The sequence below is a fragment of the Leptinotarsa decemlineata genome, unplaced genomic scaffold, assembly GCF_025532065.1.
Source record: "Leptinotarsa decemlineata unplaced genomic scaffold, Ldec_3_MD MMD2_tig00000035_RagTag_RagTag, whole genome shotgun sequence".
Classification (NCBI taxonomy): domain Eukaryota; kingdom Metazoa; phylum Arthropoda; class Insecta; order Coleoptera; family Chrysomelidae; genus Leptinotarsa; species Leptinotarsa decemlineata.
The window spans coordinates 13,877,652-13,894,697 of NW_027412540.1; the positions used below are offsets into that span (position 1 = coordinate 13,877,652).

The 17,046-nt window shown below is 36.1% G+C and overlaps 1 protein-coding gene across 1 annotated transcript; it reads right to left on the reverse strand.

Moving 5' to 3' along the window:
• Nucleotides 1–8,697: 8,697 nt before the first annotated feature.
• Nucleotides 8,698–9,842, reverse strand: LOC141481020 (uncharacterized). The gene is made up of 2 exons (XM_074171931.1): nucleotides 9,643–9,842; nucleotides 8,698–9,578 (listed from the first exon to the last, which is right to left on the reverse strand). The coding sequence occupies exon 2, from the start codon at nucleotides 9,575–9,577 to the stop codon at nucleotides 8,870–8,872; it is 708 nt and encodes a 235-aa protein (XP_074028032.1). The 5' UTR covers nucleotide 9,578; nucleotides 9,643–9,842; the 3' UTR covers nucleotides 8,698–8,869.
• Between the last annotated feature and the right edge of the window lie 7,204 nt (nucleotides 9,843–17,046).

Consider the following 17,046-nt stretch of genomic DNA (forward strand, 5'->3'; position numbering starts at 1 on the left):
AGAGAGAAACTGTAAGCACAAGTGACCACAGAGAACTGTATTAAATTTCTGTTGACGATCATAGTTATATTTGATTTTTACATTCGAACATTTTCGAAAGAATCGAGTCAATTCCAATGGTGGGGGTAGATCTCCAAAACTATCGAAATATGTGACTTCTTTTCCACATTTTTTATATGCCACCCAATGTGTTCCTGGTCCATTTATTCCATCTAAATTAACAATAGCTGTCTCGTTTTGTTTTGGACCTGAAGATGGTAATCTGTCACGCATAAAAACACCACGAAAATGTGGAATTTTCATTTTTTGTGCATAATAACTGAGATCGAGATCAGTAAGAGGCCTCTGAGGTAGGGGTTCAATTAGTTTTTTGTTTTGTTTGTGGCTTTGTATGGTTTTAAATATAGTCCTAAACCTTTACGGTATGGTTTGAGATATATTCCACTTCCGCGTTTGCCTAATGCTACAGCTTCCATGGTTTTATTGTGACGAGTGGCTTCCATTAAAGCCGCTCTGCTGGCTTTTGCTGAATTTATGGCCTTGGAAATACCAGCAGCGGCTCCTGCCAAACTTCCTAGTGCGGATAATCCAGCAAAAATTGGTATCAATGGTAAAAGTCCACCGATCTTGGGAACAGGAATTATGCGTGGTGTGCGGATTTTCTTCTTTCCACCGGCAGCTTTGAGGTATTTACGTGCTGCCTGCAATGCCACAGTGATCGCTTTTTTGCTATTATTCTTCACAAATTGATTCCCACCAGCTTTCTTCAATACATTTCGCACTTTATGGACTATCCCAGCACCAAATGTAACTTTTCTAATTTTATTTTTCTTCGTTTGTTTCCTCTTACATTTTTTCTTATTGGTACTACAACCCATGCCCATATGTCTTTTTGCTTTCATAATGTTGGTGACAAGTAATGCAGCTGCTCTTTCCCCAATACTCGCGTCCTTCGATTTATCCCTATCCCAAGCGTTGTATTCAAGTTCTTTGTCGGCTAAATGTCTTGCTGCAAGATCGGATGGATGCTTAGAATATTGAATATCGTGTTTTTTGCATTCAATATCTAATTTATTGATTCCAGGATCGTTGCGAGCTAAACGTTGTTTCAATTTTGTACCGGTCCACAGTATTGATAACCTCCGGGTAGATGTAATTCGAAAGGAAGTTTGTTTATTAAATCATTAACAAAACCACAACCTCTTTTAATTTTACGATCACTTTCAATACGTCCGTATCGTTTGATGGCACACATTGAAATGAATAAGCTAATAACATTTATATAGTCTCCAACCACGGCACGATGCGCATTGTAAAACAGAAAGAAAAGTTTGCTGTAGATAATCTAGATGAGAAATTTGGGTGTGGATTGAATGGACAAAGAGTATTCAGACATGGTCCACTACTTCCATCATCAGTTCGAGGACTCATTATAGGACCTTCAAATTGTGGAAAGACGAATGCAATGATATCACTATTAACACATTCACAAGGATTGAGATTTAGAAATGTGTATCTCTATTCGAAATCACTCAATCAACCTAAATATCAGTACTTGCGAAGTGTTTTGGAACCTATAAAAGGATTAGGTTTTTATACATTCAGCAATAATGCAGAAATAGTGGAACCCTCCGACGCTAAGCCTAATTCTGTTTTCATTTTCGATGATGTGATATGTGAAAAGCAAGATATTATTAGATCATATTTCTGTATGGGACGTCATAAGGATGTTGATTGTTTTTATCTAGCACAGACATATTCACGGGTACCCAAACAGTTAGTGCGTGACAATACCAATTTCATTATAATGTTCAAACAAGATGAGACGAATTTACATCACATTTATTCAGATCATGTTTCACCCGATGTAACATTCAAACAATTCCAATTGATGTGTGTTAAATGCTGGGAGGATCAATATGGATTTCTAGTAATTGATAAGGATAGAAAAATAGATGAAGGTAGATATCGCAAAGGATTCGATAGTTTTATATACCCATGATCTTGTTTTTGAAACTTATTCGATCACCGAATATTGTAGAGGTCACTTCATCAACGAATTGAGCTATAATTTAAAAACGGCATTATGAATACAAAAAACGATTCTGAACATAAAAACAATAAAATGAATTTGAAACGTCAACTAGTAGAGACAACAGAAGCTGTCAGACAGAAATTCAACTCTATCAAGAATGATAATATTGAAAATCGTACGACACTTGAAAGATTGTATGAGCCCATAATGAAACCATTGAATGTTTTATCATCAAACGCTACCTCTAAATCAGCAGTGTTATCACCAAATCGTGGAACTGTTCAATCTACTTCAAATTATCCCATGAGTACTCCAATAGGAAGAAAACAATCTTTTGATGGTGTATCATCTGTGAATAGTGACACGAGCACACTTCAAGACGATATGAGAACAACTCTATTCGAAACACCATCATCGTCCCACATCGATTCCTCGGATCCTGACATCTCACCTGTTATGAATGAAAGTGGTGAAGATGTTTTGATGAAACATTTGAATAATGTAAAATCTAGAAATCCAGCATATGATGGAACATTTGGCGTACGTATGGATCCAATTACACAAAAGCTGAAAATGGGAAGTCTAGTGGTACATTTCAAAGATGGAAACATTTCATTTTGGGATGCTAATAAAGTGAAAAAATATGAATGCGCAGGTAGTCCAGAATTGTATGATATGATCTTTTTGAAGAATCCACAAGATGTTGATAATGAAGAAACTCGTCAAGTATATTCCAAAATATTAAAAATAACGAATGCTCCATATAAACAATATCACCTGAAGAATGGTTTTAAAAATACAAATTCTAAAAAATTTCGTGAAGTTATCAAACCACTATTAGACTCACGACAATATCCAATAAGGAGTAGAAGTAAAATTGGTGGAGCACTCAAACGAGTGAAAATGGAGAAAACATATAATTCTAAACCTGCGAATTATGTGTACTGGAATTCACCGAAAGAGTTAGTTACTCGCCTACGATTATTGGTAGCTTCAAAGTCAGCTGGACATACCGGACATGATAATGAAATAATTTCAATAATTGAAGAATTACGTGAAGAAGGTATAATATATTAATATATATCCACAAATAATGATCACTGTCACATCATCATTCAATGCAGTAACATTATCACTTTTTTGTCTTTAATCATATTGAAATAGAATGACTAATGAAGTAAGTGATATCAAACGACAAGTTGTTAATGAATTACATAGACCTGCAAGAGGTAATTTTCCTAGAAGAACAACTACCATCAAAGTTTTGCAGATCTATGGCAAATAGATCTAGCTGAACTACAACCTTATGCAAAAAGTAATAAAGGATACCGATATATACTTGTAGTAATTGATTGTTACTCAAAATATCTATGGACTGTGCCAGTTAAAGATAAAACAGGTAGTACAATAACTAATGCAATGAAATATGTACTGAAGGAAGCCAAATTTTCCCCTAAACATATACAAAGCGATCAAGGGAAAGAATTTTTTAATAGAAGCTTCTCATCTCTCATGCGAGAATATAATATCAATCATTATTCAACATTCAGCACAAAGAAGGCAGCTATAGCAGAAAGAGTGATTCGTACAATAAAGGCATGGCTCTACAAGGAATTTTCGATGAGAGGTCACCACAAATGGCTTGATATTCTTCCAATTATAACTAGTAGATATAATAATAAAGTTCATCGTACAATAGGTATGGCACCCATCAATGTTGATTCAATAACAAAATTGAAATTCAAGGGTATCAATGGAATTGGAGGAAGACAAAATAAACCCAAATTCCAATTGAATGATATTGTACGTATAAGTAAATACAAAAATATTTTTAAAAAGTTTTACACTGCGAATTTTACCACGGAGCTATTCAAGATTGTTAAAATTAATAAAACCATCCCAACCACTTATAATCTTGAAGATATGAATGAACAGCCGATTAGAGGATGTTTTTACGAAGAAGAGTTATTACGAACCGAGAATCCTGACGTATATCTGATTGAGAAGGTGTTGAAGAGAAGAAAAAATAAAGTATATGTAGAGTGGTTAGGCCTTCCTAGCGAACAAAATTCTTGGATTGATGAATCAAATATGGTTTAAATGTATCTAATAGTGACTTTCATGAATAAAGTAATATTGAAGTTCATTATTGTTTTAATTTCAATTATAAGTATGTGAATTGAAAAATATTGCAGCGGCAAACATTGCCCCAGCCATTCGCAATGTTCTGTGTATACCAAACCAAATTAATTGTATACTCCATTCCCGCTTATATTTTTCAACTCACGATATTGAAAACACATTATCATTCCCAAAACTAATCGCCGTCACTTTGAAATGCAGTATCCAACTCTTTTTGCCAATTATCTCTCACTGATAATGCCGTCTCATAAAGCTTAGTCGACTCCTCTAGCTCAGCCTGAGCTTGCATTCTCGAACGTTGATGGAATTGCTTATCTTTACCAATTTTTGAACGGAGTTCATCAGCATCTTTAGACATTCTAGCCAATTCAACCTTCGCTAATGCAATCTTGGCATCTAATGCTCCAAGAGTTTCATTATTAGTATTAATAGCTCGCTCACTCTTTTCAAGTTCAGCAATAGTCATCTGTGCCTTTACAAGACTGCATTTTGCTTTCCTTTTCATTTCCCAAACCGATGGAGGGGACTGAAAGAAGATAGCGGTTCAGCTTTCAAATCACTCTTCATTTCTTTAGGAGTACCTTTTGGCTTCCTCTTCGATCTGTCACTTTTCGTTGCGGGTTTTTTCTTTCGCACAACACTTTTGGATTCTTTCTTTTCTTTAAAGTCAGTGACAATCGATGAAGATGCCTTAGTAACGTTCCTCTTGATTGTTCTAGATTTCTTATCAACACCAAGAGGAAGGGTAGATGAAGAGTGTTTGAGTGATGATAATTGCGAAATGATCGGATTTTCAATAATAATTTGCTCATTTGGTTCTGGCACATCTGCAAAGTTAACGAAGTCGTTAATATCAAAATCATTTATCGAATCTTGACTCGATAAATGTAATACTGGAATATTTTCAAAATCAGTCTGATCGATATCAACAAGTGGTGAACCATCTTCAGCAATCAATAGCGGCATAGAGCTAATGATTATTAAGGTCTGAGGAATCATATGTGATAGCAATAGAATGTGGATAGGAAAGGTGATGATGTTACTGAGACCTCACCATGCATGTATTTTTAAATGTTAGAAAATAATACAAATAAATTCAAAATATATATATATATATATATATATATATATAATATATATATATATATATATATATATATATATATATATATGTATATATATATATTATATATATATATATATAATATATGTATATATATATATATATATATATATATATATTTATTAAAAATAGAGGACAATAACGATAATAAAAAATATAAAATGAAAAATGTTAATATGTCTCTGTGGATGTGGAACGTTCTTTGACTCTATTCCTCAATAGTTGTTGCTCGTGCGTCAAACACCAACATTGAAAAAAATGGATTCTCCTATTGGGGTAGAGTTGACCAACCTTCTCACACAGATCCCAAGTACTTCTACATGCATTGCATACATGATTCCAACAATTCATGGAATATGTATCACAACGCAAACAACGTTGCCGTGGAGCTGGAAGGGCAGCACAGGTACCACAAATATTTCTACAGATACCTATATTGTTAAATATTATAGGTTCGGAACACTTCAGACACTGTAACTGTTGTTGACGATAATCCGATTTTGTTCGCTTCGGTGGATGAGAAGGAGGCGATAGTTGAATCCGCAACACACAATCACTACACATACCAGTACATGGATTGATTGAATCCTTAGGTCTACTTATTTGACAAAAGTAGCACACAATAGCCCCTGCAATCATCATTGGGTAGACACACACTTTTGGTTTTTCATTCCACTCTTTTGGAAACGACATTTTACTAATTCGATTAGAAATATTAAGAGATGACTTACAGAAACTCTGAATGGTCTCTCCTATACCTACGATCTCTATTTATACAAATCAACATCATGTGAAAGTATAGTGGGATAACTTCTCCTACTCTTCCACTCTAAACGAGTCAAGTGGGAGTCGCATCACTACCTATATAAGTCGACTTGCAAACCTAGAGTTCATTCATTCACTCTGCAACTGTTAGAAAACGTTAAGATGAATACTCAAAAAATAGTTGCTGCATTAAACAGAATATCTGCTATTGATACAAATAATTGGATAGAAGAGACAGATGATGAGGATGTCAACATTCCGCTAGAGGAAGTGATACTTGAAGAAGGTGTTGGAGTTGAAGAAGGTGTTGGAGTCGATGAAGTGGAGATTGACCTTGAAGTCAACGAAGTTGAAATTGAGGCTGAGAGCGATGAAGATGAAGACATGGTCGTTGAGCTAGTCGTGGATGGTGAAGGTGAAGATGAAGGGGTTGTAGCAGACTCATCTGAAGGTGTTACCGCTTTGAGAATCGGTCACCGAATGCTCAACATCACCGATACCTTAGAAGATCCTGCCGATTTATATTGCGTGATGAATGCGCATGTGCAGATCGAAACGATTGATGGCAGCATAAAAAAGTTATGTTGGTGCTGTTTCCGATTTTATTCAATAAGGAACAATAACGGTGGCTGGTATCAACACGTTAATATCCACGATACGGTCTCTATGATGGAGATGGGTCAATATTGGTGTGAGGCATGTGAAAGACCGCTTACGAATTTCACGAGAGTATCAGCTTGCGTAATATGCAATAATGTGAAACCTGTGGCAGAATAACCCTGGACCTATTGGTCAAAAAAAACAACAGCCCTTTTCAGGGCTACATTATTCACACAAACAGTAGTTAGTTGTACTAGTATTCATAGATTATATGACAAATGAATACTTTGACTAATAAAAAGTCTAAGTTGGAAATTTGTTAGTCTTTGAATATCTATACATTATATGACAAATAAATTATTACTTTGACTGAAAGTCAAGTTGGCATTTTGTCAATCATTGTATGCATATAATGATGAATACTTTCACATACATATATTTCGTTTGAGATTATAATGTTAACATAATGTTAACAATGGTATGAATCTGTTTCTGTTTGAAAGTATAATGATAGCTCTGAAAAGAGCTATTTTTTATTGTTTCAGTCTTTAATTGTAGCCCTGAAAAGGGCTGTTATTTTTTTATTAATCCATGCAATGATATAGACTAACGCTCCTCATCATCAGAAACAATAATTATGGTATCGTCATCTGAATCAGATGATATACTAATGATATCATCCTCATAGTCATCTGAATCAGATGATATACTCATGATGTCGTCGTCGTCATAATCATCTGAATCAGATGATATACTAATCACATCATCCGCATTGTTATCGTCAACAGCATCTATGTCGTCCTGAATACCTTGTTCCACTCGTTCTGCGAAATCATCAGGAAGATCATAGATTCGCTGCAGAAATTGAGCGAAGGTTGTATTCAAATGATCAGACGTTAAATCTATTTCATATACTTGGATGGGTCCTGTACTCGACATTGTGGAAGAATGATATAGAACTGGGATTATTGCTATATTTATATTGGAAGAAATGAAACGGAGGGGGTGAAGTGTAGATGTAGAACAGTGTTTGAGATTCGAAAACATCAAGAATGAAACTCTGAGCGATTATTAGGAGAAATTCTTAGTGATTATTATGAAAAAAAAAACTAATAAGAGGGAGAGGAAGGGAGAGGAAGGGAGGAAGACACTGCCCCAGCCTCGCAGTGCCTCGTGTATACCAACCAAAAAGTGTGTACTCCGTGGAAGGAAAGGAAAGGAAATGATGGAAGAAACGAGTAGATGATTATATGTCATCATCGGAATTGAGGACATCATCATCGATCGGGATTGGGGATGGCGGAGAACTATCCTCGATGAGGATAGGGGATGGTGGAGGACGTCTAACGTCAAGCTCGTCATCAGCATCGTCGCCAGAGTCGTTGTCGTCATCATCATGTGGTGTCTCCAGGCGATGGGTCACCCCATTCGTCATCCCATTGGTAGGGATCCGGATAATCCCGTCCGATAGGTCAGCTTCATCACTCCCAGTGACATGCTGAACCTGCCCCTGTAGTCATTATTCATAAATTCGAAGGGAATGTCATGAGGTGCCGTTGTGGAGTCCACGAATCCTTCCTGTATAGATGCATAGTAAGGCATGTGAGGCACCGGGACACTATAGGGCTCAGTAGTTGAATCAGGTTCCATCTCGATGCTAGCTGATCAACTGAATGTTTCATCAGATGATTCCTACTTTTATACTTTTGAGAGGGAGTGGGAGAGGAGTGGGACATTGAGTAGGGGTAAATTGCAAAGTGACATAAGACATATTCAATGAGTAGGGGTAAATTGCAAAGTGACATAAGACATATTCAATGAAAGAGATACTTGAATGGATAAAATACAAATGGAATATACTTGTCGATTTCATTATGAAACATGTCTATTTTTTATTTTTTAAATTTTCTTCACATGAAATTATTTACAAGTGATTAGAGAACACAAAAATTGATGTGAGGTATTTGTCTAGAAGAACTTGGAATTGAAATAAAAAAAAATCAATAATAATAAGAAGAAGTGAAGAAAAATGCTCCAACCATCGCATTGTTCAATGTGTACCAAACCAAAAAAAAAAACAATGTACACCCTTTATTTCACTTCCTTTTCCTTTATTTAATATAAACTTAACAAATATAAACTTAAAACTACCATAATTAAATTTTCATAACTAACCTAAAACTAATCTTATATTTACACTTAATCTATGGATAAGTGTCCATAAAAGTCACTAATCTTTCATAATTCTCTATCGAAGAGGTCTCCGCTTCACACCTTTCCTCCAGAGATGCAATATCACGATCAAGTTCAGCCATTTCTCTTTCCAATTCTCTACGTCGCTTAACCTTGTCACCCTTTATGCGGTTCATGTTAGCCAACGCAACCTTGCTTAATCGGGCAGCGTGTTCTGCTTCCTTACATCTCTGCAGAAAACCGCTCAACTTTTCACTAACCTCTCCGATAGGCTCTCGCACTACTTGTGGCACCAACACCTCAGGATCCGCCGGTGTCGCTGGCAGCGGTGGTAGTCGCGTCACCAACGGAGACAATATCACTAACTCCGGAGAAGGAATCCTCGGAGTTTCCACTGCTGCTGCTGGTGGTGGTGTGGAGGCCCTCTTACTAGAGGTCGACCAACTACCTGCATAAGGATTAGTCCTATTGCAAGTAGCTCGGTACTTAGAAATAGGACCAACCTTCGCTGCAGGTCGTTGGCAAACCTTCTTCACAGGCCTGACTTCCTCCTCCTCCTCGAATAAGTCAGGGCTAGCAGATCTGCACCTAACTCGCGAACGCGAAGTGGTTGCCTGGTCACCCGGCACCGCTCCCGAAGATGCTGCCTCCTCCTGGTCAGCGGACACCGGCAGAATAGACGCCACAGCATTATTCACCTCCTGTGTATTGGTTGCCATTCTGAAAAAGAAAAAATAATACAAAGTTAATTGATATAAAAAAATAACATTCTTAATTTACTTACTCAAATGTCAAGTTGGTCGTTGGAAGCTACTGCGTTGTAGTGGAGTGGACTGCTCTCGATGAGATGACTTGTCGAACTGAATGCTGTGGAGTGCTCCCGGAGGGTATCGACTTCGATGCGTGAGTGGTGGGAAAATGGTGGGAGCGCGCATGCGCGTTGAGGGTAGGGGTGTACATGCGCAAATGTTGGGAGTTGGGGGGCGGGGCTTCGGGGAGGGGAGGGGCTCCGGGAAGGGGGCGGGGCTTCGGGAAGGGGGCGGGGTCTCTGAAAAGTGGGTCGACGACGGGGGGCGTGGCCCTTACGGGCCACGCCCACCGCCTGGGCTCCGCCCAGGTGGGTGTGGCCTCCGGTCCCTGGTAGGCGGGACCTCTACCTCCTAGTAAACGCCCGCTTTCGCGCGCGCGGAATGCTTCCACCATTCGTTCCTAACATAATATCTAACCGAACACCTAACCTAACGTATGTGTGAACCTACCTTAGTAACCTAACACCTAACCTAATCTAATAAGCTAACCTACCGTAAGTAATAATCTAACCTAACACCTAACCTAACCTAACATATGTATGATCCTAACCTAACCTATAGTAAGTATTAACCTAACCTAACGTAAGTATGCAGCTAACCTAACGTAACTATTAACCTAACCTAACGAGGGAATACATTCACCATGTTGGTTCCATTAATACATTATCAGTTGGTTTTGGTTTTGGTTGTTTTTTCTAACATTTGGATTCATGTTCAGTCCTGGATATCCTAGTCCACCTGATGATGATGGCCTGACTTTATAGTTTCTCTCCAAAACTTCTTTATGGTTTTTCTCCAATACTTCAACTCTCTGTTCCAGTACATCATACTTTTTCATTGTAGTCCCTGTTATGTTTGACATAGCATCAAATTTTTTATTTGTAGACGCTGTTATGTCAGACATTTTTATGTCTACATCACTTGTAAGTTTGTCAAATTTACGAGTGAAAGTTATCCGAGCCTCTGCAATTTTATCGTCAAATGCTTGCCGGGCGTCCCGAGCAATATTGCCTATTGTGGATTGTATTGCAGCTTGTAGGGCTAGAAGTATAACTTCCTTTGCTCCATGAATTTCCCCCTCAAGATATGATACAGTTACACAATCACTCTTGTCAATTGGTTCACTTGTATTTTTCAATATTTTCCTTTGCATGTCATAATGACCATCTTTTGTTAATTTTAAAACCATTCCGGGAGGACCTCGAATGACATTACCACCCCATTTTCTTTTTCTACCAAACTTATCGATTGTTTTAGACATTGTGCACTCTACGATGATTCTCTTCAAACTGATATTTCTTTCATTTACATTATGCTATATACTTTGCAGTAATTGGTTAGGAAAATTGAAATAAAACAAATAAAATTCCTATCATTTTTATATTCATTAAAGTAATACATATACATTAATATCACATTACAGTTTTATTTATGAATACCTACATAAACATCAATATTGGATTTTCCGGTTTTAAAGACATTAAATGATATTTCAGTCATTGATCTCGGCAGACAATAAATTAATCAATTGATCCAATGGACTCTCCTGAGATTGTGATTGTTGAATAATATTTGTTATCCAACGAATGTTATCATTCGGATCGTTTTGATAAAATTCAATATCATTATGACCCCAAGGAAGCGTGTGGGTAGTATTAGGAATGATAAATCGTTTATCATCGTGGTATGATAATGCAACTTTATTCTTCAATTCAGTATACATATCATGCAACACGCTTCTAAATGAATTCATCTTTCTGAATATCATGCCACCTTGTTCGACGATTTGTTGGTAATCTTCACATGTCAATTCATTCTTTATAACCGATCGTTTCACCTCTTTAGCTTTTTTAAATTCACCATCAACAGATTTCACATAATACGCTTTTGCACCTGTACCATAAAAGCTCATGATTGGATCATTCGGAAATTCGTCTTTGAAGTTACCCAAGATTGATCTCGTTACTGGAATATTGAATTGGTTAACTATAATGTAATTGGATGTATCAAACCTACTACTTATGTTAGTTTTCATGAATTCATAAAAATTTTCAGTATTTACTTTCAGAATGAGCGAGTCGGTATCTGTGTAAAGTAAAGAGACATTTTCACCAAAGCATTGTTTGATGCATCCATAGAAAAAGTCATACGTGACTGTTTTAGATAATTCTAATATAGAAAATCCCAAATATAATGGTTTATCATAGTATACTTTAACTTTACCCATTTGAATGGCAACGAAATTATCTGTGAAAATTGAATATTTGAAATTTGGTCTGGCTATAAGAGTGCTGGCACCTATATTTTTCTTTATATTTTCCCAATGTGTAACGAGTCTAACATCAATTCGATTATCGACATTTTCCATTGTCTTTCCATATACCGCATTATTCATTAGTTTATAGAAATCTTTAACAGATTTGTTGTTAGACATATTACGCATTTCAGTATTAAGATCTATATAGGGTTTCATCCAACGTGATTGTTTGAATTTCAATACTCTATGTGTATTCATTACAATCAACCCATTTTTGATGGCTTGCTGTAAATTTCTATAATGAACAATATATTTTCTTTTATCATTCAAATTTGGAATTAATTTAGGAATTTTCGATTGTGTACGAGGTGGTATCATTTTTTCAACTAAAAATGGAAGATCAGAATGTTTATCGTGCAACTCTTGTGGATAATGAATGTCCACTTCAAACACATACCCATACGGACTATCAACACTCATATTCATCACATCAAGATTAAGAATTTCATTAGGTGTCAACCATGTAAATTCACTTGTTGGTAGAGGCTGTGACATACTATGACCGTATAGATTTGTTGCATCTAAATATGTAATGAATGTGGAAGGTTCATTGGGATTATAATTTGGTAAAAATTTATTATTTGCTACATGTTTTCTCCCGCTACACTGACTAATTCCACCTCGTATACCTTTTTGAAAAAGTGAATCATATCAATGTCAGTTAGTAATTCCAATTCAATATTCATATACTTCAACATGGCATCCCAAGATAATCCAGGTGCAGTGTAATATTGTGCTGGATCTAAGTTATATATCTCTAAGCTTGTGGTGCGAAAGTTTTCAAAAATATCACATAATAGCAATACATCCGACTTCAAATACAAATCAGAGTATTCACCTAAATTCTGGCACTCGAATGAATTCCACACATTTCTAGCCCTATCATAATCAGTTTCAGATATATGTTCACAATTGAGTGTGTCGTAAAACTGATTTTTTGTTGGAAGTGATGGATAATTCAATTTGTCGATGTCATCAACGAAACTATATGGAAATACACCTTTCTGTCTCATCAAATTGAATTTCTCAATTTGTGGGAAATGTTTATGCATCTCCAAACATTGATCAGAGGTCAAGTTAGCACCCAACTTCTCCAACGAATTAGTCATAAATTTATAACTATCAATAAATCTCATTTTGAGATAATTCTTTTTAACCTACCATCTTTCTCGGTAAAGGTGTGTGTAAAGAGATGCTTCGTGAAAGATATGTATTTCTCTTTAGTTTGCGCGGATAACATCAACTTTCTCTTTATTCCTATACAATTCTTTTATGAATAAATGACAATCATAACCACTTAAATTATGAAAAATAATAGGTATAAAATTAGGTATTTTGAAATTCAAATTACATTTTGAATGAGCGGCATGTGATCTTTTTTTCCCTGTGACATGACAATGATCTCTAACTTTGACTTCACCATCAATAAATGGTTTATTACATATACCACAAGTTATGGCTGCAACAAACTGTTCTTCTTCTTCGACAGTTTGTGCATCCATTGGTTTAGGGTATCTGAGATGATGATTTTCATGTATCTCTTTCAAATCATCTTCAATGCTACTCACAAATTTCTGAGCAGCATCTACACCCCTATATGTAATAAATTTTGACAAATCATCATTATATGAACATTTTTATCAAATAAGCAAATGAATATGGGCTATGTTTGAATGTTTTAATCGTGTATGAACTTCCGGGATTCGGCTCATTCATGTGAATCGGTTCAAGCACTGATTCAAAATCAGCATACACCACAAATGGCACCCTCATTTGTCTCTCAAAGTTTTCAAACATTAATTTATTTTCCGCAACCATCCTACCATATTTATTGACCTTAAAATTGGTAGTTGGTGTTGTGGTACTAATGTGATTACAATCATTCATCTTATGACGTAAAAGCAATCTCTCGTTAGAAAAATATATCAAACATCCATCACAAAAATATTTTTTGTGTTCATGTGCTGATAGTTGACTAGAAACTAATCTTGAAAGATCTTTGATCCAACAATAGTGACCATTACGGTGTCATCAGTTATAAGTAACAAATTGACATGTCTCCGGAGTCTTCTCTGTGAGTATCGCAATGGACCAATCACTTCATACTTCATTTTCCCCTTCTCAAATTTACTCTCTAAACCGTAAACATTAATTGAAATATCATTCCTATCTTCGAATCTTTCAATATTCTTGCTATTAATTTTAATCGGAAAATCCATACCTGTGACATCTAAAACATTGGAAAAATGTGGATATGATGTAAGTTCGGACACTCTACCATCTGCAGGATATAATGCTGATGTTATAGCCCAAGCAAAACAGTGTTGATCTTCGTTACGGACATTCACAACAGCTTTCTTCCATTGAATGCATTCAGGCAGCTTCACATATGAACGTCCTTCAAGTGGACTGTATTTATTAATGTTAACCTCGAGAAACATTATTTTTTCACAAGTCCATCCTAAATTATAAAAAAAAACATTACTATTCAATCTCGTTGAAATTTATAAAAATAAATACCTGAGTCACGTTCCTGGAATTCTGTCGTTTGAGCCACAATTACATCACGGAATCCATCAAAAACAGCATTCAAATCTGAAGATTGGTCCACTATTTTATTTTGGGAATTGAAACGACTTCATGTCCTTCGAATCTTGAGTCTGAAGAATATAATTCCCAAAAACTTCCATATTCACCTTGATGCTTTTATGGATCCTAATGGCCGATTCCAGTAATTCGATGACCTTCTGCCTAATCTCATTGAAAAATGACATGTAGTCAGTGGATACAACCGAACTCTCCACCCTATATGTTGCAATGCGGCAATTGAATGCATTCGTTATCATTTGAACACCATCAGACACTTGAACACATGCATTATTTTTTATGACTTATGCTTCTTTGGTGAGAATTCACTTGCGTCATAGGAATTGTCACATTACAGCAATTGCAGGTATACATAGGTGCTGCATTGTCCACTCTCATCCGTTTCACTGCAGGTCCTCCTTGGCAACTCTGGAGCTGATGCCGACGAAGATTATCACTACGTGTGAAAGATTTACCACAGTCACAGGAATACATTTTGTATGATACGTTCTCACTAACTCACTTGATGTAAACTGACATAACCAACACTCGTCCGCTTCTTAAATACAATCTGATCGGACTCGTCAAGACGTCATAGCCAATCCCACCTCTCAACTCCATGCGCTAAGCTCACCTCCCAACTTGATACGATAACAGTTGTCGGTACGAGCAAGCAGTGGACGTTGCGTTCTCGCAGAGGACAGACGTTAGCACAGTCCTCGACTGCCTGCGTGTCACCATCGATGGCAAGCCTAGGGCGGTGTGTTACGTCACAGCCTTCACTACATCGAAAGGAAGGTGAGGGCGCACCGATGAATACCCATTACTCTGCCACACGTCGTGTAGTGAACATGTCGCTCTCTAGCCGTTGAACAGTTATTGCTTTGACGTCACAACACGACTAACTTGGTGGGGTCGCATCGATGGAACATTCATTACTTGGAGGAACTTCGAAATATGCAGACGTATGTTTGTACATAGACAAGCACATGATGAAACCCTGTACCATGCATTCTCATACACACACACCAATCAAATGTAATTACATCATTACGTCACACACACACACACAAAATCTCATATGAAAAAATTCTAAACGATCCATGCATCAAACCCTTCAAGGTCACATCGCCTTGATGTTACTAAACAACAATAAAAAAGCAATTAATACGTCATAGTGGTGGGGGGAGGACGGAGTTCGGCTGTATGCATCTACTACGGACCTATACCAAAGAGCATACTATATAGCTTGTTGAAATAAAATAAAATAATGTTGTTGGGTTTACTGATTACTACATAAGGACACATTGCAAAAATAAATTTGGATAGGCAATATTGTGAAATTAATTTTTATATAGCTGAAAATTGTTTTATATAAACATATATTGTAAAATAATAGATAGGGCAATATTGTGAAATTAATTTAGGTTGGTATACCTGTATGGTTGGTATGCCTGGATGGTTTACCTGTATGGGTTACCTTTATAGCATAAATAGGGTTAGCTTGCATCAGTTTCTAGTTTTAATCTTCCTCTTTGAAGATTATCACTTGGTGATCGAAACACGTGTCGAGGTGTTAAAAATAACGATTTGGTGTTGGGAAAAAACTCCAGTAATATTCATTACTACACCAAAGGCTCCAAATAGTGCATCATAAGCGTATAAAAGATATTGTCGATGCTAACATATTTTTGAAATCTGTACGAGAATTATTATGTAATCTAGAGCCCTGCAATACTGATTAATGATAATAATAATGATAATAATAATAATTTGTTTCACTTGTTGAACAGTATGAAAGCATTACAATAAACATGTATATGCAGTAACAAGGAAGACGTCCATGTATAACTAAAAGCAAATATATGTATATATATATATATATATATATATATATATATATATATATATATATATATATATATATACCGGGTCTCCCACATTTTATGTGACAGGCAATATCTGGTTTGTTAAAGGAGATACACAAAAATGTTTCATACAAAAGTTTTAGGAGTTCATGAGAGCTATACAGGGTGTTTGGTGTAGGTGCTACAGACCAAAATTCCATTTTTTAAAATAGAACGCCCTGTATATCATTAGATATTCAGATGCTACGTTAAATTCTGATATCATTTCATGTTTGGTTTTTGAAATTCGGTTACGGCGTTGTTGACTTATTGCACTTTTCCTTAAATATGAAGTTTCAAAAAAACTTATTCACTCGTACACGAATCCTATCTTTTATTAAATTGAACTAGACTACTACTGAATACAAACCATTATTCTCACCTCTACGATACGATATCGATATCAGTTGAATATAATATTGAAATTCTTGAGAATGTGACTAACTTGAGGGTGAATTGCTTTATATTGCACAATTTCATCAAGTAGCTTATGCTTGTTGATGCCATAGTAACAAATGTTGTTGAATTGTATTTACTTGTCAGTTCGATTCAGTGATTCTTTGCAAAAC